The 24455-nt window shown below is 35.2% G+C and overlaps 2 protein-coding genes across 4 annotated transcripts in view; both read left to right on the forward strand.

Moving 5' to 3' along the window:
• Positions 1-24455, forward strand: part of LOC127861068 (40S ribosomal protein S19-like) — a 251655-nt gene that overhangs the window by 32524 nt on the left and 194676 nt on the right. The window lies entirely within an intron of this gene.
• LOC127861058 (uncharacterized) lies at positions 3642-9304 on the forward strand. Its single transcript, XM_052399420.1, has 3 exons — positions 3642-4167; positions 4940-5931; positions 8257-9304. The coding sequence occupies exons 1-3, from the start codon at positions 3833-3835 to the stop codon at positions 8604-8606; spliced, it is 1677 nt and encodes a 558-aa protein (XP_052255380.1). The 5' UTR covers positions 3642-3832; the 3' UTR covers positions 8607-9304.

Below are 24455 nucleotides of genomic sequence, written 5' to 3' on the forward strand. Positions count from 1 at the left end.
GCAAAGGGGCAGGGCATTTTCCTTATATGGCTATATATATATACGGCTATAGTAAAACCTTGTTAACATTCTAGAGGCCACACAGGGGACAAAAATTCCACTCGTCCGCTCGTATTGACGAGTGAAATCTTGAAAGGACGAGTGAATTTCCCTAAAGCTCTCGTCCTACAGGACGAGTGAAAAAAAAACTGATGTTAAAATATGTATTTTCTGACCAGTAAGACACTTTTTCATTAAATAAAATCATTTCTTAAAGCATATCTATTCCGAAAGTAGAATGCGAATGAACCGGAAATCGTAATTGTAAATTTCATACAGCAGGTGCGCGTTGTTATGCGAGACTGTATCCCGAGTAAATATTTGCTTTGTGGTGTAAACTTTGCGCGTCCATGTTGACAGGGAACCATCTGACTTCTTTCACTGTAAGTATTGATTTTTTTATGTCCCCCACTATAGTAGTGGGGGACATATTGTTTTTGCCCTGTCTGTCTGTCTGTCTGTTGGTCTGTTGGTCTGTCTGTTGGTCTGTTGGTCTGTTTGCGCCAACTTTAACATTTTGCAATAACTTTTGCTATATTGAAGATAGCAACTTCATATTTGGCATGCATGTGTATCTCATGAAGCTGCACATTTTGAGTGGTGAAAGGTCAATGTCAAGGTCATTCTTCAAGGTCAGAGGTCAAATATATATGGCCAAAATCGCTCATTTTATGAATACTTTTGCAATATTGAAGATAGCAACTTGATATTTGGCATGCATGTGTATCTCATGGCGCTGCACATTTTGAGTGGTGAAAGGTCAAGGTCAAGGTCATCCTTCAAGGTCAGAGGTCAAATATATGTGGCCCATATTGCTTATTTTATAAATACTTTTGCAATATTGAAGATAGCAACTTGATAAATGGCATGCATGTGCATCTCGTGGAGCTGCACATTTTGAGTGGTGAAAGGTCAAGGTCATCCTTCAAGGTCAGAGGTCAAATATATGTGGCCCAAATCGCTTATTTTATGAATACTTTTGCAATATTGAAGATAGCAACTTGATATTTGGCATGCATGTGTATCTCGTGGAGCTGCACATTTTGAGTGGTGAAAGGTCAAGGTCATCCTTCACAAGGTCAAGGTCATCCTTCAAAGTCAAACGTCATATAGGGGGACATTGTGTTTCACAAACGCATCTTGTTTTAAAGAATTATTTTACTGCGAAGAACGGTTTTAAACCAGTCTGAATTTCATCTGAAAAATGTCTGACATACGAGCGTTCTTTAAAGGGAGGCGGAAAACGACAACTGGCTAGGCATGGTATGGTATTGCGCAAGGGGGGTTAGAGGGTTAGGGTTAGGGTTTGGGTTAGTGTTAGAGGTCGGGTTAGGGTTTGGGTTAGCCTAAACCCAACCCTAACCCTAACCCGACCCCTAACCCTTACCCTAACCCTTTTTTGGGGTTATCACCCCTGACCATGCTTCGCCCGTTGTAGTTTTCCGCCTCCCTTCTTTAAAGGGGGCATGAGCGATGTTCAAGAAATGGAAAAAAAGGAAAAAACAAATTTGTCTTCATTTATTTATTTTGTGTTCCTCATAAATAAAGTAAGTTAACATTTCTTCTGTGATCAGCTGGCATGAATAACTAAGTAAGCAGCATTTTAGCAGTGATATAGGAAACATTGTTAGTCATGTCAGTCCTTTGCAATCTTTCTTACACACATATTTGAAGGACAAGTGCATGTGTTTGCAGGACAAGTGAAAATTTTAATGCACTTGTCCTGCAGGACGAGTGCAAGTTATAAATATTTTTGTCCCCTGCCACATTTATAGTCCAATCGTCATGAAACTTGGTCAGAAAATTCATTCCAATAATATTATGAACGAGTTCGAAAATGACGCAGGTTGGTTGAAAAACATGGCCGCGAGGGGGCTGGGCATTTTTCCTTATATGGCTATAGTAAAACTTTGTTAACACTCTAGAGGCCACATTTTTTTTCCGATCTTCATGAAACTTGGTCAGATTATTTTCCCAATGATATCTTGAATGAGTTTGAAAATGGTAGACTTCATAGCTATAGTAAAATCTTGTTAACATTATAGAGGCCACATTTATAGTCTGATCTTCATGAAACTTGGTCAGAAAATTCATCCCAATAATATCTTGGATGAGTTTAAAAATGATGACGGTTGGTGAAAAAACATGACCACCACGTTTGCGGGGCATTTTTCCTTATATGGCTTTAGTAAAACCTTGTTAACACTCTGCAGGTCACATTTATTTTCCGATCATCATGAAACTTGGTCAGAAGATTTGTCCCAATGATATCTTGGATGAGTTCGAAAATGGTTTTGGTTGCTGTAAAAACATGGCCACCAGAGGCTAGGCATTTTTCCTTATATGGCTATATATGGCTATAGTAAAACCTTGTTAACATTCAAAAGGCCACATTTATTGTCCAATCTTCATGTAATTTGGTCAGAAGATTTGTCTCAAAGGTATCTTGGATGAATTCAAATAATTATGTTTGCTTGAAAAACATTGTTCGAAGGGGCGGGGCAGTTTTCCTTATATGGCTTTAGTAAAATTGTGTTAACACTCAAGAGGCCACATTTACTTTCCTATCTTCATGAAACTGGGTCAGAAGATTCATCCCGATAATATCTTGGATTGAGTTAAAATATGATGCCGGTTGGTTGAAAAACATGGCCGCAAGGGGGCGGGGCATTTTTCCTTGTATGGCTTTAGTACAACCTTGTTAAGACTCTTGAGGCCACATTTCTTTTCCGATCTTCATAAAACTTGGTCAGAAGATTTGTCCGAATCATAACTTGTTATCTCAGGTGAGCGACTTTGGGCCTTTCAGGCCCCCTTGTCTTTTTATTATGATGATGATGATGATGATGATACTGTTGATGGCTTTAGAAACATCAGGCACAACCCAACTTTCTAAATGCCGTATAGTCCGCCCACCTGGGCCGTATCGTCTAGGCGGTACGGTCCGTATACCGTATGTTAGTAGTTGGTATCGGAATCTGTTTTCTTTCCCTATTGGAAAGTGAACTATTGGAACTTGTATAGACAGCCTTTTGCAGGATATACAAGCAGCTGCTTGCTAAGTAATGAATAACAAAATATAAGGTATTAAATATTCATTATGTGTTGGAAATGTTTTTAATGATGAAAACTTAATCATAACAATGCGCATAGGAATGAAATATGTATGTTTAATATAGTACTGTTATTCTTCTGAAGTCCACCTTCTCTAAGTTAAGTTTAGTTCCTTTTGTCTGAGTTGAGCGCATCAGGGACCACGGTCCTCATATTTCTAATCTTCATGTAACTAAATCTCTTCATTTAACAACGTTAAATGTTTTATTTCTGGTTGATTTTACAATACACATTCAAACACTATCTTTAAACTCAATATTGGCCTTTAAACAAATTTAAGTATTCCACAGATGAACGCTTTTTGTTAATGCTCATGAAATCAAGTTGCCCTGTTACTTTATACAGTGAAAACATTCCTTGTAATGAGATACTTCCTCTTTGTATGCACACATAAACCAGTTGTTATAACACTGCTGTGGGCCGATATGGTTTAAAATTACCCTACATGTCACATGACTTGTGACATTAATACTTTGTTTGCTGGAGATATAAACTTGCCAACAAACTTCAAGTTGATATTTGTTTTACTCTGTTTAGCTGAATATTACGTTTTGATAGACATTGGACAAAATCTAGATTGGTGTGTTTTGTTTAGTTTAGTAATCAATGAGCCTTAGGATACCTTATTATTTGAGTGAAATCAAGGATCTTGAGATAAAAAGCTCAAGTGGTCTACAAAATGGCGACCTTTTCGCAAACAACAATTGAAAAAGGATCTGACATTGTCGAGGACTTCTTGTGTTCGATCTGCGAAGAGGAGGAACTGTACGAATCGGCTGATTATTCTTGCGAATCTTGCGTTAAGTTTTACTGCCGAAAATGTATTTACTTGCACAGCCAGTTGTTTAAGAAACATTCTCCTCATGGAAGGAGTGATATGACAAAATGGCCAGTTGCCAAGAAGGTGGAAGATTTCCTTGTTAAATGTGATGTTCATAAGGAAGAAAACTTGGCAATGTTTTGCGAAGATCATAGTCAGCTGTGCTGCAATAATTGTGCTTTCCTTAATCACAGGTATTTTTATTATATTTGGTGTAACAAAAATTAAGACAAAAGGCGTATTGTTTTAAACTACTTTGAAATGAACTTGAATACTTATAAAAAATCAAGTTTATAATATGAATAAAAATAATGTTACTTTAATAAACCCCCATTTGATGTGCAATTAATACAGGTATCAAATTCCTTTTAAGCGGTTTTTTTGTTTGTCAGATCAGGGATTTTAATAGATTTCGAAAATGACATTTTCAGGGATGAAATACAATTTTCAGGAGTCAAAATATTTAGATTTGTTTTGTTTCATTTGTGAAATGCCCTGCAAATGTTGTACTGCATAACATTAACTGAAATACAAGACAAACAACACACTTGTATGATAAACAAAATATTATGGAGTTAGCTTCTTGGTAACATTTTTTTAACAGATTTTGTAAGAGTCAAACGTATGAAGATGTGCGCATCAAAAAGCAAGATTCTGCTTCAATTGAAACCCCTGCTTATGGACTCAAAACTTGGTTTTAGATAACGAACATGTTAATATACGATTCAGTTAAGTTTGAGGTAAACCATAACAGTAAGATGGTCCTGCTTTAACTGGTGAAATTTTAAACTTAAAGCCTTAACGCGTATCGAATACTTTTCAAGCAAAGAGATAATAAAAGCCATGATGTTTTGATAAGTTAATATATGGTTAAGAAATATATCAATTAAAATAAATAATTATCAAATACATAATTATAGATAAATGATGTTTTGTTTGATTAAAACTGAATCTGTTTTCTTACAGGCAATGCAAAACGGTGATGCTTTTATCAGACTTGGTAAAAAGTACCTCCACAGACCTAAACAAAGTATCAGTTACTATCCAAACTACTCTGGCAAAACTAAAAAAGCTTCAAGACAACCAGGAGGCTAGCATCATATCTGTGCAAAGTTCATATGATGAGCAGTTACACAAGATACAGGAAACTCGACAAAAAATCATTGCAGCCTTAGACATGCTTGAAAAGAAGACACTGCAAGAAATGAAAGTTACTCTTACCAAACTGCAAGCCTCTCTAAAAAGTGATGTCGACAAATGTTCCACTCTTCGAGATGAATTAAAACAGCTTGGATATGCTATTCATGACATAAGTGATAAAAGCAAGCAAGAACTATCTTTCATAGCCAGCATTAAATGTCAGGACAAAATACAACAGTTTGAAATGGAGAAATTTGTTCAAGTAAAATCTTTAATAACTTTCCAACCTTATAGTGAAATTATGCATTACCTTTCTCAGTTGTCAGGTCTTGGGAGTATTGAACACAGTACCCAGACATTAACAGTGCGTGGAAATCCAGACCAAATCATAAGGTTTGATGGAAAGTATGAGTATGATGTAGGCGTACAGGGTGATTCAACTTGTTGCAGAATCGAAGACATATGTGTTCTCCCAGGAGGACAAGTCCTTGTTGTAGACAGCCAAAATAAGAAAGTCATGCTGTTGAACAAGCAGTACCAGCTGGTGAGTCACTTTAGTGTATCTGATACGCCACAGTGCATGTGTCAGATCACACCCGATGAGGTTGGTGTTACTGTCGGTTCCGAGGTCCAGTTTATCAAAGTCTACAACAACCAGCTGGTGAAAGACAGAAAGCTTAAGTTTCATCAATACTGTTACGGTATTGCCTTCCACCAGGGAGACCTTTATTTAACTTTTTGTTCCGCCCTGTACAAGTACTCCCTGGATGGTAAACTAGGCATCAAACTTTACGAGGATAACTCAAATAAATGGACAGGTAAGAATCATGGTGATTTTATCTCTTTTAACAAGAAAATATAATTATAACATCAAGAAACTCCAAATTCTGCTGTATTACTTATACAAATAGCTATACATATATATTGACTGTCACTCCATGACATGTCTATGATACGAAAGTTCATAGCTGTGAAAAGAACAGTTTTTGACCTGTTCTTTATATTTCGATGTTATCAAATAAACATACAAGTGTTATATGTTATTATCCCCACGCTTTTCGTAGAAAAAGTGGGGATATTGTGGTTATCTCCGTCTTCCGTCCGACCGTCCGTCCTGGCCACCTGCTCCTCCTAAACTAATAGCATTAGAACCTTGAAACTTACACACATGGTAGCTATGAGCATATGTGCGACGGTGACAGCGACGGAATTTTAATCTGACCCCTGGGTCAAAAGTTATGGGGGTTGGGGTGGGGCCGGGTCCGAGATTTTCCTGCGACCGCGATTCGAAAAAGGCTCATAACTACTGTGTTCCTTCATATATTGCTTTCATATTTGATATGCATGTGCATCAAGATAACACCTATCCATGCGCACACAATTTTTAACCCCTGTGACCTTGACCTTGTCAGTTTTCAGATTTTAAACTCAGCAACCGCGATTCGAAAAAGGCTCATAACTACTGTGTCCCTTCAGATATTGCTTTCATGTTTGGTATGCATGTGTATCTAGACAACACCTATACATGCGCACACAATTGTTTACCCCTATGACCTTGACCTTGAACTTGGGGTCAGTTTTCAGGTTTCGAAATCTTCGACCGCGATTCGAAAAAGGCTCATAACTACTGTGTCCCTTCAGATATTGCTTTCATATTTGGTATGCATGTGTATCTGGACAACACCTTTCCATGCGCATAACATATTTAACCCCTGTGACCTTGATCTTGAACTTGAGGTCAGCGTTCAGGTTTCGAAATCTGTGACCGTGATTCGAAAAAGGCTCATACCTGCTGAGTCCCTTCAAATATTGCTTTCATATTTGGTACGCATGTGTATCTGGACAACACATTTCCATGCGCATGAAATTTTTCACCACTGTGACCTTGACCTTGAACTTAGGGTCCGCGTTTAGATTTTGAAATCTATTATGTGGTTATCTCCGCCGTGTGTCCGTCCGTCCGTTCGTCCTGGCCACTATCTCCTCCTTCACTATTAGCACTAGAACCTTAAACTTACACACATGGTAGGTATGAGCATACCGTATGTGCCACAGTGCACTATTTGGAATTTTGATCTGACCCTTTGGTCAAAAGTTATGGGGGTTGGTGTGGGGCAGGGTCAGAGATTTTCACTTATTTTTTTAGGTTATTTTACATTTACTTCTTCATTTCTACACCCATTTATTTCAAATTGATACTAAACATCTCTTAAGACAATACGGTCAATCTCAACTATGCATGGCCCCATTACCAACTCTGGGGCGCCCCTGGGTCAAACATGCGGCGTGGGGATACGCGTCGGCCTCTGCCGCGCCATTTCTTGTTAGTCTTGTTTATATATATTATATACAATAGATTGTATTTCATCGTTGCAAAGAACAAACAAACAAGAATAAAAAACAACAATTCAATTATGTGATTATAATTTTAACAGGTTGCTTTTGTAACTGGTGAAACAGTACTAGACAGGAAAGTTTCATTATTGGTTGTTTTTCTACAATATTGTCCTTAAAGCCACTCACCTTGAAATGCAATACATGGCATAGTAAATTTAAATATAAATAAGAAACATATTTTATCTATGCCAATTAGAATATATCTGGTGGTTACAAGGTAGAAATCCGTGTCTTTTGCGCTTCAAAACTTTAAAAAAAATCGCGTTTGTCGAAATGGACGTATACGTCTAGAAATCCTACTTTCGGTTTTAAATGCGGTACTGTTTGAAAAATAATAAATTACTTGCTAACTAGGATATAACTTTAATTTTATCTGTCTAAATTAGAATATATCTGGTGGTTACAAGGTAGAAATCCGTCTTTTTTGCGCTTAAACTTAAAAATAATCGCGTTTGTCGAAATGTACGTATACGTATTGAAATCCTACTTTCGGTTTTAAAATTTAAAAATAAATAAATAAATTACTTGCTAACTAGGCTATAATGACAAGTTTGCACATTTTCAAATTGCATCCATATGTATTGATTAACATGTACTTCAATTCAAGGTGTGTGGCTTTAAGTAAAAGTTACAAACACAACTCAATTCATAATTTTTTACACATACACATATACAGTATGTTTTTGTGTTTTCACTTATAAGTATGCCAAAATATTGTACTATTAATCATGTTTTCTGTTTTGCAGTAGCACGCTGTGGATTGAGCCCGACAGGTGACAAGTTGTATATCACGAACTCCATCCAGCACAAGCTCATCACCCTGGCCAGGGATGGATCAGTCCTTGCCAACTTCAAGGACCCTGATCTGGATTGGCCAATTGGTGTACATGTGACACCTCAAGGCCAGGTGCTGGTGTGTGGACAGTATTCCGATACTATCCTACAGATTGACAGTAAGGGTAGCAGGAAGCTGGCCACTTTGGCTACAGCGATGGATGGTCTTGACGACCCATGCTCAGTCTGCTACAACAGCAACACTGACTCCATTATTGTGGTACATCAAAACAACAAGATCCTGGTGTACAAAGTGAAATAGCTATCATTCTTGTATCTGATAAGTGTAATCATAAGTTATAAACATTACAATAAATATAGCTGTTAGTCAATAAGTGCTTCGTTACAAATATATTATATGTGTATTGTGAAGTAAGAAGTGATATAAATGACAATAGCTGTTTGGGTAATAGTTTTATGTTACAACTAATCAATTATTTTTAAATGTGGATACTATTTTTGTAAAAACAATCTTTGACTCTTGATGTTTTAGAATGTGATTTATTAAGATATGTATCAAGGAGATGATTGATTGATTGATTAATTTGCTTTTCCAGGTGGCTTCGATAGAATTTCGTCAATGGAAGACATATCGATGGATAATAATAGCCGATATGTTGTCATTAATATATATTTTTCACATGAAAACTTCTTTTAAATACATTGTTGTTTTTTAAGAGTTTTTATAATTGTTTTCCATCATTTGGCGTTTGCTTTGCTTCATATAATTTCGTACCTAGCGTATAGATGATACATAGAGAATAAGAGGTAACGGCCTGTTCGTTTTGTAATATATCGGGCGAAGCTTAGAATAAAATAACGGCAAGGCTAAGACAGTATTTGTTTGTCCTGTTTATCATACATTGACGTCCCCATTTTAAAATGACGTTTGCTACGACGCTGCATTTTAAGGGGGATGATTTCTGACGTTTGACTTGTTAATAATGACTTCACGAGCACTTGCGCTGAATACTTGTAAAATATGTGTTTTGCTGTTTTTGTAAATGTATGTGTCTGAATATATAACATCATGGTACCAAATTGTTTGTTTTGATGAATCGGATTTTATTGTACTAACTATGATGGACATACTTAAGAAAACAAGTAATATGACCTTCCTCCAAATATTGGCTGATATAACATCTTCGTGATATAAACCAATATATCAGGCAGCGTAATATCAGGCAGATATCAAGCTAGTGGTTTTAAAGTCAAAAAGAATCAATAACGTCATAGAGAGGGGTAGGGTATTCAATTAAATGTGAACTCATATTGCCAAGGATTACTCTTCGAGCAGTTTCATCAGACTTGTACCACTTATTTGGAAATTATAAGCCCGGACGCGAAGTGGGACAGGGGATTACAGTATTTTGCTTAATCTTTATGAGACACGTTTGTTTCCGCGATGTTTCTTATACACATTGTCTTGGATTTTCAAGAAACTTGCATGAAATGTTTAGGTAATAGAATCATGTTCACGAGGATTAGTGAGTAAAGCCAGATTAAGGTCAAAGTCATACTTCAAGGTTAATAGCCAATGAAACTTGGATTAAAGGTTAGGTCATTGAAACGATATGCGTCAGGGGAAAGGTTCGTGTCCACGCGTTATCTCCTATAACCTTTGAAGGTTGTTTATGAAAAGTGTATGTCAATGAGCCAATATATAATAAGAAATCAGTCAATCAGTTTATTTAAAGGTTCAGATCACCCACCACCTGAAGGTCTGCAGAGAGGAAGAGGGGAATATATCTGTCTCTTTGACTTCCTTATTTCAAAAGAAACGTGAACTTTGCTAAACCTGATAACGTAGCATTAGACCCAACTTGAAACAAACATGAAACATGATATGCCATGTTGGAGAGTTTTACTTTCACTCGTGTGTTAATAAGAGTTTGTATTCAGCTTCTTCATTGAAATGAAGTATTTATTTGTGTTCTAATAATTGAAGGTCCTTCTTAAAAAAAAATCATTGAATAGAAACATGTATAATCTTCGTAATGATTAAAAAATGGTGAAACAGTTGGTATTAGTTAATTTTATTTTTTATTCCGAGATTACCAACTTTTTAACCAGAAATGAGCCCATTTTAAAATCCAAGACTGAAATAAGTGCAAAATTTCTTATTTTTTTTATCAATATAAGTCATGTTAATCCTAATGCCTTCTATATCTTATTATCAACAACAATTAAATTTTAATACAGTTGAGATTGCAAAGAAGACCTTTGAATTTAGGCAGTTCAACAATTATTTAGTTCGCACACAAAGAAGAAGCTGAGTTCAGTCAAGATCGAAGCTATCGCCATGATATCAAATAATTATTTCGTTTCTCAGTTGAGCGCCTTAGAGCCAATAGCGCTCTTGTTGGTAAGTTTCATGTAACTTATTCTCATCGTTTAATGATATTGTTAATAATGGTTTCGTGTTGATTTTACAATGAAAATTCAAACAGTAGCTTTAACCCTTATATTGGCATTTTAAGAAATTTAAGTAGTTCACAGATTAATGATTCTTTTGTTTACGCCCATGTTATCAAGTTACCCTAATTGCTCTATTGATTGAACACATTTATGAATTGAGATTATTTCTCTTTTTATGCAAACATGAACCAGTTGTAAAAACCCCGTGGGCCAGTATGGTTCAATCTTACGCTGCATTTCATATGACTGGTTACATATTTACTTTTGTTTACTGGAAAGGTGTGTTTTGTCTGTTGGAAAAGGTATCATATTATTTTAGTAAAATTAAATAAATTGAGATCAAAAGATTAAGTGCTCAAACAAATGGCGACCTTTTCGCAATCCGACATTGAAAAATGATGTGATGTGGCCCAATACTTCTTGTGTTTGACCTGCGAAGACAAGACACTGATGGAATCTGCTGATTACTATTGCGAGTCTTGCGTAAAGTTTTGTCTGCCGAAAATGTATTCACATGCACAGCCAGTTGTTTAAGAAACATTCCCCGGGAATGGGCGATATGAAGAAATGGCCAGTTTCGAAGAAGGTGGAAGAGTTCCTTCTTAAATGTGATGTTCATAAAGAAGAACACCTTGCCTTGGTTGTAAAGACCATAGCCAGCTGTGCTGCAATAATTGTGCTTTCCTTAAGCACAGGTATTTAGATAATACTTTAAAACATTTAATACAAAAAGTGTATGGTTTTTAAATGCACTTAAAAATACGAATCCAGCAATCAAGCTAATACAATTAGTAACACAATTGTTATTTTATTTCAGGGATCAAATTATTTAGTCAAGTATTATTTTATTTCTGTTTATTCGTTAAATGCCTTGCATATGTTGTATTGGATAAAATTAAGTGAAATTCTTTGCAAACAACACACTTTAATTATAAAATATATATCGGCGGTAGCTTCTCTGTAGCCTTCGCGTAAATGGATGCAAGGCAGGGTATTTGATGGAGTAAAAGGTAAGAACATTTCTTCATTAAAAAGCAAGATCTTTTTCAATTTAAATTTCGCTGATGAACGCAAACCTTTGTATAGATAACGAACATGTAAATAAAAGTTTTAGTTTAGTTAGACGTACACTATACCAGTAAGATGGCCCTACTTTAATTTTGGTGACGTTATACACTTAATGCGTTAATGTCTCTTGAAACATTACCAATCATCAAAAAAAACAAAGAGATGATATCAGTCAAGATGTTTCGATACATGTAACAATATTTTGTATGGTATAAACCTTATAAGTTTATTTATGGTACACACTGAAAAAAGATCAATAAATTATTATTAAATACATATACATATCGGTCCCGGCGAGTTCGAGCCATCGGGTTTCGACTGTATATAATCAATGAACTATTTGTTTTTACCAAGTAATTTATCAGATTTGCATGCATCAAGCTGAAAAAAGGTACTTTGCATCATTTATGGTTTTTGTGAACTCATGAAAACAAAATGCTTTCTTACAGGCAATTCAAAACGGTGATGCTTTTATCAGACTTGGTTAAAAATACCTCCACAGACCTCAAACAAGTACCAGTTACTATCAAAACAACTCTGTCAGAACTTAAGAAGCTTCAAGACAACCAGGAGGCTAGCATTCGGTCTGTGAAAAGTTAAATCGATGATAAGTTGCACATGGAACATGAAACTCGCCAAACACATAATGCAGCCTTAGACATTCTTGAAGAGAAGACACTGCAGGAAATGAAAGATACACTGACCAAACTGCAAGCCCCTCTAAAAAGTTATGTTTACAATTTTGCCACTCTTCGAGATAAACAAAAAGTTTTGATACGCATTTCAGGACATTAGCGATAAAACCAAACTATACCTTGCTCTTATAGCCAGCATTAAATGTCAGGACAAAATACAGCAGTTTAAAAAAATGTCTGAAGAAGAACTGTGCTCAACTAAAATCTTAACTACCTTTCCAGACTCCATTTTCTCCATATAATGAGAAATCATAATGCCAAAGATTACTTTTCGAGCAGTTTTTTAAGACGTGTACCACTTTTTTTGAAAACTATAATCCCGGACGCGAAGTGGGGCAGGGTATTATAGTAATTTCCTTTATATGTCCCAAATACTTTTTGTAACACTTCAAGGTCGTCTGTGTTCCTCTAATAGCTATTCATGGATTTTCAAGAAACTCTCATCGATTGGTAAGGTGACGAATAAATGTGCATGAGGAATTAGTCAGTTAATCCAGGTTAAGGTCAAAGTATTACTTCAAGGTCAATAGCCTCTCTATTTTGTGTTTTATCCATGTCCCCTTTATTGGTTGAAACATTTTCATGAAATTTGTCTAAAAGGTTATGTAAAAGATTTGCAGAAGATCAAAGGTTTGTGTCCACTCGTAACATCCTTTAATCATTGAAGTATGTTCATGAAATGTTTAAGTCATAGAGAGAATGTGCAGAAGGCATTTGTGAGATCACTTAAATTTAAGTTCAAGAAGACCACCTGAAGGTCAGAAGAATGATAGAGGAGAATATAGCTGTCTCTGGCACTGTCTAATTTCAATAGACCACTAAACTTTGTTTAGCTGATAATTAATAGAAAAGTAAACTTCGTTTAACCTTACAACATAAAAACAAATCAAATTTGAAACAATCATGATATATATGATATTCAGTTTTGAAAAGGACTGCATCATTTTGAATGCTCTCAATGCTTATTCTGCTGAAGTCTGCCTTCTAAGAATAGTTTAATTCATTTGCGTCTCAGTTGAGCAACTTAGAGCCCATGGTCATTTTCTATATAATTGTCACATAACTAATTATGTTTTAACCAATTATTCTTTCTGATTTTTGCAGAGAACATTCATCACAATTTTTAACTACACTATTGGCCTTTTATCAAATGTAAGTAGTTCATAGATAAACGATTTTCGTTTCTATATAATTGTCATATAACTAATTATGTTTTAACCAATTATTCTTTCTGATTTTTGCAGAGAACATTCATCACAATTTTTAACTACACTATTGGCCTTTTATCAAATGTAAGTAGTTAATAGATAAACGATTTTCGTTTATACTCATGTTTTCAAGTTGCCTTGGTTGCTTTATTGATTCAAAACATTCCTTGAGTTGAGATACTACCAATTTGTTTGCACACATGAACCAGTTGTTAAATCACTGTTGTTATCTTATCCTACATGTCACATGACTGGTGACATAAATACTTTGTTTGCTGGAGATATAAACTTGCCATTAATCTAAAAAGTTGATATTTATTTGACTCCTTTTAGTTGCACATTACGTGTTGATAGACATTGGAAAATATCTAGATTGGTGTGTTTTGTTTAGTTTAGCAATCAAATAGCCTTAGGATACCTTATTATTTGATTAAACCAAAGATCTTGAGATAAAAAGCTGCAATGGTCTACAAAATGCCGACCTTTCCGCAATCCATCGTTGAAAAAGGATCTGACACTGTCCAAGACTTCTTGTGGTCGACCTGCGAAGAGGATGAATTGAAAGAATCGGCTGATTATTATTGCGAATCTTGCGTTATGTTTTACTGCCGAAAATGTATTCTCTTGCACAGCCAGTTGTTTAAGAAACATTGTCCTCATGGAAGGAGTGATATGAAGAAATGGCCAGTTGCCAAGAAGGTGGAGGATTTCCTTTTAAAATGTGATGTTCATAAGGAAGAAAACTTGCAATGTTTTGCAAAGACTATAGCCAGCTGTGTTGCAATAATTGTGAGTTCCTTAATCACAGGTATTTTATTTTTTGTTTCGTACTTTGTTAGGAGAAACTATAAAGAAGTGAAACTCCAGCTGCTGGAGCAGTATTGCATTCTCATTATAAACAATTAGTTGGTCCTTTATGTTAGGGGAAAAGGCGTATGGCTTTTCACTACTCTGAAATAAACTTGAAACGTATTCAAAATTCAAGTAAATGTTATGAATACAACTAATGTTATTTTAATGAACAGCCATTTGGTGGGCAATTAATATAGCAATTAACTTTCTTTTAAGCGTGTTATTATTTTAATCTAATCAGGGATTAAATTAGATTTTGAAAATGACATTTTCAGGTGTGTATTTAAATTTTCAGGAGATAAAATATTTAGATTTATTTTGTTTCTTTTTATTTGTAAAATGCCCTGCAAATGTTGTATGCATAAACTTAATTGAAATACTAGAAAAAACACAATTGGATTATTTGTAAGAGTCAAAAGTATGAACATGTGCGCATCAATAAGCAAGAATCTGCTTCAATTGAAATCCCTGCTTATGGACTTTAAACTTGGTTTTAGATTACGAACATGTTAATATACGTTTCAGTTAAGTTAGAGGTAAACCATACCAGTAAGATGGTCCTGATTTAACTGGTGAAATGATGAAATTAAAGTCTTAAAGCGTCTTGAATACTTATCAAACAAAGAGATAATATTAGCCATGGTGTTTGGATAAATTAATATATGTTAAAAAAATGAATAATTAAAATAAATAATTATAAAATACATATAGATAATTGATTTTTTACCTAGATATTAATCAGATTTGCATAGATCAAAATTACGCATAATTTATTAATTATTTGATTTCTTTAAAACTGAATCTGTTTTCTTACAGGCAATGCAAAACGGTGATGCTTTTATCAGACTTGGTAAAAAATACCTCCACAGACCTCAAACAAGTATCAGTTACTATCCAAACTACCCTGGCAGAACTGAAGAAGCTTCAAGACAATCAGGAGGCTAGCGTTCGCTCTGTGAAAATTTCATATGATGAGCAGTTACAAAAGATACAGGAAACTCGTCAAAAAAATACTTGCAGCCTTAGACATGCTTGAAAAAAAGACACTGCAGGAAATGAAAGATACACTGACCAAATTGCAAGCCCCTCTTAAAAGTGATGTCGACAAATGTCCCACTCTTCGAGGTGAATTAAAACAACTTGGAGATGCTTTTCAGGACATAAGTGATAAAAGCAAACAAGAACTATCTCTTATAGCCACTTTAAGGGTAGTAGGAAGCTGGCCACTCTGGCAAGAGAGAGAGATGGGCTTAAGGGACCAATCTAATTCTGCTTCAACAGCAAAACTGACTCCATTATTGTGGGGCAAGATGAAAACAACATGATGCTGGTGTACACAGTGAAATAGCTTATCATTCTTGTATCTGATTTGTGTAATACTTACATGTATACTAATACTATTACTTATAATAATACTAGTAATGATAATACTTATTTTAATAATAATAATAATAATAATAATTATAATAGTAAAGATACATATTAGAATTGCTGTTAGTCAATGAGTGCTTTTTTACAGTGCAGCATTTTTTAAATGTATATACAGTACATGTGTATGAATTTTAGTGATATAGTTGTTAATGTAAAAGTGATATGTTACAATGCAAGAATGAATTTGTAGTGTGGATACTTATATTTTTGTTAAATTATGTTATCCCTCTTGATATTTTTAGAATGTGATTTATTAGATATATTTCAATGTGTTGATTTATTCATTTATTGCTCTTTAAGTGGCTCTAATAGAATTAAGTCAAATAAAAACTCATCGATCAATAATAATAGCGGATATTTTGTCATTAATAGTCTATATAAGTTTTCACATTAAAACAACTTTGAAATGCATTGTTATTGTTTTACAGTTTGTATTATTGTTTTCCATCATTTTGCGCTTTGCTTATCATAATTGTGGACCAATCGCCGAGATGGTAGATAAAAACAGGTTACTGTCCGTTCGTTTTGTATGATATCAGGCAAGGCTAAAAATAAAATAAAGGTGAAGCTTGTTAAACCTTAAGTTTATTCCCATCAAACCTGATATATTACAAAACGATCAGGCAGTTATCTGTTTTTCTGTTCACCATAACTTAGTCTCCATTGTAAAATAAATAATGAAATATTATCGCTGCAACGCTGCAATTTTAGTTGGAATGAATATTCTAATTAACATTTGGCGTGTTAATGATGACGTCTTTAGCACTTGCGCCTAATATTTGTAAAATATGTTGTGTTTTGTTGTTTTTGTAAATGTTTCTGTCAAAAATATATAACATTTTTGTATCAAATTGTTTGTTTCGTTGTATCTGATTATATTGTACCAAAACTAATAACCTGTTGGTTCCAAGTAAATTACCGAAAATTTGCTGATATAACAGCTTCCTGTTTATGTTATATAAAAAAAAATATATCAGGTAGCGTTATATCAGGAGGATATCAATGCAGTGTCTGATAGAGTCATAAAGAATCAATAAAGTCTCAGAGAGTGGTAAGGACTTTCCATTCAATATAAAACCATAATGCCAAAGATACTTCAGCGAGCAATCACTCAAAACTGGTACCAGTAATTTTAAAACTATGTATAAACCGGGTCGGCTAAGCGAGACAGGGGATTATAGTCACTTCCTTAATCTGTACGTAACCTTTTTGTGGTATGTATTTCTCATACACCTTGTCATGGATTTTCAAGAAACTCGCATGAAATGTTGAGGTCTTGAAACGTTGTGCATGAGGGATTAATTAGTTAAGCAAGGTTAAGGTCAAATTCTTACTTTAGTGTCAATATTCTCTCTACGTTTGTGTTTTATCCAGGTCCCTTTATCCTTTGAACCATTTTCATGAAATTTGGCTAAAAGGTTGAGGCCATTAAAACGATATACAGCAGTTAAAATGCTTGGGTCCACTTGTTATATCCTAGGAGATAGGGAGTGGACACAAACCTTATCCTCTGCACAGCGTTTAATGACATAAAACCTTTATGCACATCCTTCAATCGTTTTATCCAGGTCACTTTATTCTTTGAATTATTTTCATGAAGTTTGTCTAAATGGTCATTGAAAAGATTTGCACAAAAGTTTGTGTCCACTTGTTACATCCTAAAACCATTGAAGGATGTTCATGAAATGTCAAAGTCATGGAGACAATGTGCAGAAGGCATTAGTTAAATCACTTTAATGAAAGGTCAATAAGAGCACCTGAAGGTCAGCAGAGTGGCAGAGGGGAATATAGCTGTCTCTTGGGCTGCCTTATTTCAATAGAAAAGTAAACTTTGTTTAACTTGATAAAGTATAGATAAATCAAACTTGAAACACTCATGAAATATATGATATTCAGTTTCTAAATGGACTTCATGTTCGCTTGCGAACAACTAAGGTTAATACTACGCGTTGCAAGTCGGTCTGCTCTTAACAACGCTAAGAACGATAACCACCGCATCTGAGTCTATTAGTAGATGCTGATAAACAAGTATAGTTTGATGTTGCGTAACATCTTTCTTAGTGCATGCTACTATTTCTGTTTCTGGGTAACATTCTTTTGTTCTCAACAGATAGCGGCGATATTTTGTATTCACGGATGCTAACAACGCAATAGTAGAAGTTTAAGTTTGTTTACATTCACAGTTCTCAATTAATAAAACGTTGAACATGAGTTCACCAATAACTACAGTTCTATTATAGACAACAACAAAAATGCTTAATAATCGCAAAAACTGAATATAAAAACAACTAAATATATATCAAGAAATATCTTTTTAAAAGGTAGTCGGCGTAAATGCTGACTTTGAAATAAAGTTTGCAATTTACGTTTCTAAATAATTAAATTGAAAACAAAGGTTTAACTATTGTGTTTGTTAACTTGTTAGTCAAATATTCAGGGCATGAAATGTGTGTTATCAACTTATCATTGTCAAACCACACATTAGTGTAAGTAGATAAAAATTATACTACGGGAGTACCACGTATTAGTGTAAGTAAATAAAAATTATACTACGGTAGTGCACATCATAGGTGGCCTCGCAAGCCTTATTATGAGTGTATTTCTTCACCATTGAAATATATCGTATGTTAATATTTGATTTACACGCAGTATTCTTTCGACACATTTAAATCACACTTTCATAGCCGCGTCATGCGAAAATGGGTCTTGTGCGTTTCGGCCAGCGTATCTGTGCATTTGCGCAGTCTGGTCAGAGGCGATGCTGTTCGCTATAAAATCCCCCAATGTGTTATGGTCATTTCATGTATCTCCTGACCAGACTGAGAGATGCGCATATGGAATAAGACCCATTTTCGCATGACGAGGGTCATTAAAAATCTATTCGCGAATTGTAAATGGGGCGTTTAGGAACGAATTTTAGACGTGCTGACCGATTACGGCAAACATTTGTGGCTGGATAATTAAACGATTTTCCTCTTATCGTGACACTATACTATTTGTTTGTTTTCTCATCTTGAAAGCAAAACTGTGTTTATCGATAGTTAATTATATATTCCCCGGACGATTTAGTGAACGAGTACTTAACCTGAAATCCTGCGAGATGGATTTTAACGCGTAATTGTAACTGGGCCACAATGTGTGTCATTTGAACATACAGAGAGTAGTCCGGAATTACACTGGCTATTGATACATCCTTTGAGCTGAGCACAGACACAGTGATGTAGCCAAAGTTCAGAGGTTTTATCTCGAATAAGCCTATAATATTCGAATATATTCATGCGTGTCTGCTGGCGTTTTGTAGAAGTCATTTAAGGTAAAAAGCTGGGTAAAACAGCAACGCCGAAAAAGCGCATTAGTGCTCTATACCCATGTTAAGGTCAGAGTTGTTGACACCGTGTGAACTGCTAGGGTAACAAGTAATGCATAAACAACAAAGTACGGGTCAACAGGACTGTCTTTATGACTACGAACTTCGTGAGTAAAAAGTATTGCTCGCAGATTTATTTTTTATTTATTTTAATCAATTATCTTATTGTATATTTTGAATTTGTATATGGTGTCAAAAATCAAAAGTTTTGTACAGGGAATTTCCATAATGTAATTATATTCTTAGTAATATAGGTATTCGATATTCAAACAATATTCATTTAATATGATGGTGATTGCAAATTGTCTTTATATTCAGTTTTCATAACCATTTTCATCATACTTACTATGCTTTCTGAACGTCAAAAAGGGCCATGTTGTTGTTAGTTTGTCAAAGTTATCTCTATAAAATAAATAGGATGATAAAAAGTGCACACACATCACGACCCGTGCGTTAAGACACACTCTAATAATTTGAATTGCTTATGTTGATTTCAAACTTGCGATTAATGTTGAAAAATGAGTTGCGTCTTAAATTATGCAATAGTAAACAACTTCAGTACCTTAAGCACTTTGATTAAATCACTGCAGTTGGCCAGTATGGTTTTATCTGTTCCTACATGTCACATGACTGGTGACATTAATACTTTGTTTGCTGGAGATATAAACTTGCCAACAAACTTCAAGTTGATATTTATTTGACTCTGTTTAGCTTCTCATTACGTGTTGATAGACATTAAAAAATATCTAGATTGGTGTGTTTTGTTTAGTTTAGCAATCAATGAGCCTTATCATACCTTATTAGTTGAGTTAAACCATCTTGATCTTGAGATAAAAAGCTTCAGTGATCTACACAATGGCAACCCTTTCGCAATCCACCATTGAAAAAGGATCTGACATGGTCCAAGACTTCTTGTGTTCCACCTGCGAAGAGGTAAAACTGGAAGAATCGGCTGATTATTATTGCGAATCTTGCGTGAAGTTTTACTGCCGAAAATGTATTCACTTGCACAGCCAGTTGTTTAAGAAACGTTCCCCTCATCAAAGGAGTGATATGAAGAAATGACCAGTTGCCAAGAAGGTGGAAGATTTCCTTTTTAAATGTGATGTTCATAAGGAAGAAAACTTGGTAATGTTTTGGAACGACCATAGCCAGTTGTGCTGCAATAATTGTGCTTTCCTAAATCACAGGTTTTTTTTTATCATATTTGTTGTAAACAAATTTAAGACAAAAAGCGAACTGAACTGAACTGAATACTTATCAAAAATCAAGTTAATAATACGAATAATACACATGTTATTTTAATAAACAGCCATTTGATGTGCAATTAATATAGTAAATTACTTTGTTTTAAGCAGGTTATTATTTTAGTCTAATCAGGTATTAAAATAGATTTTGAAAATGACATTTTCAGGGGTGAATTAAAATTTTTAGGAGTCAAAATATTTAGATTTATCTTGTTTCTTTTCATTTGCCAAAATGCCCTGCAAATGTTGCATGGCATAAACTTAATTGAAATACAAGACAAACAACACAATTGTGTGATTACAAATATACTTTGGAGATTCTTGGTACCATTTTTAAAGATAATTTGTAAGAGTCATAAGTATGAAAATGTGCGCAAGATTCTGCTTCAATTGAAAGCCCTGCTTATGGACTTAAAACTTGGTTTTAGATTACGAACATGTTAATACGCTTCAGTTAAGTTAGAGGTAAACCATACCAGTAAGATGGTCCTGCTTTAACAGGTGAAATTATAAACTTAAAGCCTTAAAGGGATGGTCAACAAGATTGCTGTATATCACGAAAAAAGGAAAAGTTCTAAAATACCGTCATTAAATGCTTTATATTGTTAAATTTACACATTGGATCTAAAAATCTCTAGTAAAAAAATCAAGAATAAAATAAAAAAAATAAAAAAGTAATCCTCAACAGGGCTCGAACCACTGATCCCTGGAGTCCTGGAGTAAAAAGTCTCCAAATTAGACCACTCGGCCATCCGTGCTCATACAATGAGGGTGTATTTTATACTTTATATAAGCAATCCTCGTAGTTTCACAAAATATAACGACAATAACAGAACTATCTAAATTACCTGACAAACTCGGTAAAATTTTATTACTGAATATACTGAAAATACGAAAACTTAAGAACATTTTTCAAGTAATGTAATATACCAGTCGTGATATTTTAATCAATATAAACCAATAATTGTAAAAAAATACGGTATTTTAGAACTTTTCTTTTTTTTGTGATATATAGCAATCTGGTTGACCATCACGTTAAAGCGTCTTGAATACTTATCAAACAAAGAGATAATAAAAGCCATGATATTTGGATAAGTTAATATATGGAAAAAATAACATAAAAGAAATAATCATCAAATACATAATTATATATAATGAATGTTTTTTTAATTACTCATTTACCAGATTTGCAAAGATTAAGATGTAAAAGTTAGTACTTATGCATCATTAATTAAATTAAATTAAATTATTAGTTTTCATTAAAACTGAGCCTGTCATCTTACAGACATTGCAAAACTGTGATGCTGTTATCAGACTTGGTAAAAAATACCTCCACAGACCTAAACAAAGCATCAGTTAATATCCAAACTACTCTAACAGAACTGACGAAGCTTCAAGACAATCGGGAGGCTACATTCGGTCAGTGCAAAGTTCATATAATGAGAAGTTACACAAGATACTGGAAACTCGGCAAAAAAAAATAGTTGCAGCCTTAGACATGCTTGAAGAAAAAGCAAGTGCAGGAAATGAAAGATATATTGACCAAACTGCAAGCCTCTCTTAAAAGGCGATGTCGAAAAATTAATCACCTTTCGAAAGGAATTGAAAAAACTTGAAGACGCTATGCAAGACATATGTAATAAGAGCAAACAAAAATTATTTTTCATAGCCAGCATTAAATGCAAGGACACAATACAGCAGTTTGAAAAATATCAGAAGAAGAACATTGTTCATGATAAATCGTCAATAACTTTCCAGCCTAATAGTAAAATGGTGCAGTACCTGTCCAAGTTGTCATGTCTGGGGAGGATTGAACACAGTATCCATACATTCACAGTGCGGGGAAATCCAGACCAAGTAATAAGGATTGATGGGAAGTCTGAGTATGATGTACGCCTGTGAAATGATTCAAATAATGAGTCAATCTGCAATATCATAGACATGTGTGTTCTCCCTAGTTGACAGGTCCTGGTTTTAAATATCAATAATAATAATAATAATAATGTCAATGTTAAACTGGAATTATCAGCTAGTAAGTCACTGCATTGTATCTGGTGAGACACAGCGCATATGTCAGATCAAACCCTGTGAGGTTGGTGTTACTTTGGGTGAACACCCACAATTTAAATTTCAATGTATGTTTTACTTACTGTTTCAATGTTCAACTAAGCGAACTTCTTCGAGTTTTATTAAGAATTTCTTATAGATGCATTCTTTAACTTAATTCGAGGTCGATACTGTGTATGTTTACCTAGCAATAATCGCTTGTTCGAGACGTTTATCAAACACTGATTAATTGTATAAAGATTAACTACTTTTTATATGTATCGCTTACTTCTCCCAAGCTTTTTGAGGCACTCTGTTTTCACAATCACAACACTTCAAACTTACATTACCAAATATGTAGCATGCCAAGTATTTTAACAATTATTAAGAAAACTTTAAGTTTTATGCTTGTAAGTTCAATATTTGCATGTGCAATTATTTCAACTTTTCTGATTATGCTCATTATATTAGCTTCTGTATTTAATATATGTTAAAATATTTTTATATAAAGAGAGTGCTAAGAGAAACTATGATTGTGGAATTTGTTTAAAGCGTGATAAAGAGTTGGGTGGGGGTGAAAGGGGCGACATTGATTGCTTTCGAAGTGCCTAAACAACATGTGATTGACGATATGACTGCTTCATGTTATAGTACCGCACCTGATACACAACTAGACACTGTAAGTTCACCAGTGTTTTCCCTTTCCGGGTGTACCTGCAGATACATATACTTTTCCCTCAACATTTACGTTTAGTTTAAACCTATTTATTTTAGATTGATTGCATAGAAAGCCTTGCGCTTATTTTAAACGGTTTCGAGTCCGTTTCCTGGGACTAGAACCAGTACTTGGTGTCTCTGGGGGAGATCTAAAGAACGCTCTCACAGTGGGGATAGAATCCTGGGCCTAGAACCAGTACTTGGTGTCTTTGGGGGAAATCTAAAGAACGCTCACACAGTGGGGATAGAACCCTGGGCCTAGAACCAGTACTTGGTGTCTCTGGGGGAGATCTAAAGAACGCTCACACAGTGGGGATAGAACCCTGGGCCTAGAACCAGTACTTGGTGTCTCTGGGGGAGATCTAAAGAACGCTCTCGCAGTGGGGATAGAACCCTGGGCCTAGAACCAGTACTTGGTGTCTCTGGGGGAGATCTAAAGAACGCTCTCACAGTGGGGATAGAATCCTGGGCCTAGAACCAGTACTTGGTGTCTCTGGGGGAGATCTAAAGAACGCTCACACAGTGGGGATAGAACCCTGGGCCTAGAACCAGTACTTGGTGTCTCTGGGGGAGATCTAAAGAACGCTCTCACAGTGGGGATAGAATCCTGGGCCTAGAACCAGTACTTGGTTTCTCTGGGGGAGATCTAAAGAACGCTCTCACAGTGGGGATAGAACCCTGGGCCTAGAACCAGTACTTGGTGTCTCTGGGGGAGATCTAAAGAACGCTCTCACAGTGGGGATAGAACCCTGGGCCTAGAACCAGTACTTGGTGTCTCTGGGGGAGATCTAAAGAACGCTCTCACAGTGGGGATAGAACCCTGGGCCTAGAACCAGTACTTGGTGTCTCTGGGGGAGATCTAAAGAACGCTCTCACAGTGGGGATAGAACCCTGGGCCTAGAACCAGTACTTGGTGTCTTTGGGGGAAATCTTAAGAACACTCCCACATTGGGGATAGAACCCTGGGCCTAGAACCAGTATTTGGTGTCTTTGGGGGAAATCTTAAGAACACTCCCACATTGGGGATCGAACATTTGACCTCCCGATCGCTAGGCAGACACC

This window comes from Dreissena polymorpha, chromosome 15, assembly GCF_020536995.1.
Source record: "Dreissena polymorpha isolate Duluth1 chromosome 15, UMN_Dpol_1.0, whole genome shotgun sequence".
In the NCBI taxonomy this organism is placed as follows: Eukaryota; Metazoa; Mollusca; class Bivalvia; order Myida; family Dreissenidae; genus Dreissena; species Dreissena polymorpha.

What these genes read in the sequence shown, in the direction of transcription:
- LOC127861058 (XM_052399420.1), top strand. Translation starts at nt 3,833, where the DNA reads ATGGCGACCTTTTCGCAAACAACAATTGAAAAAGGATCTGACATTGTC. An exon ending in TGTGCTTTCCTTAATCACAG is followed by an intron (nt 4,168 to 4,939) that starts GTATTTTTATTA and finishes GTTTTCTTACAG; the next exon opens with GCAATGCAAAACGGTGATGC. An exon ending in TAACTCAAATAAATGGACAG is followed by an intron (nt 5,932 to 8,256) that starts GTAAGAATCATG and finishes TCTGTTTTGCAG; the next exon opens with TAGCACGCTGTGGATTGAGC.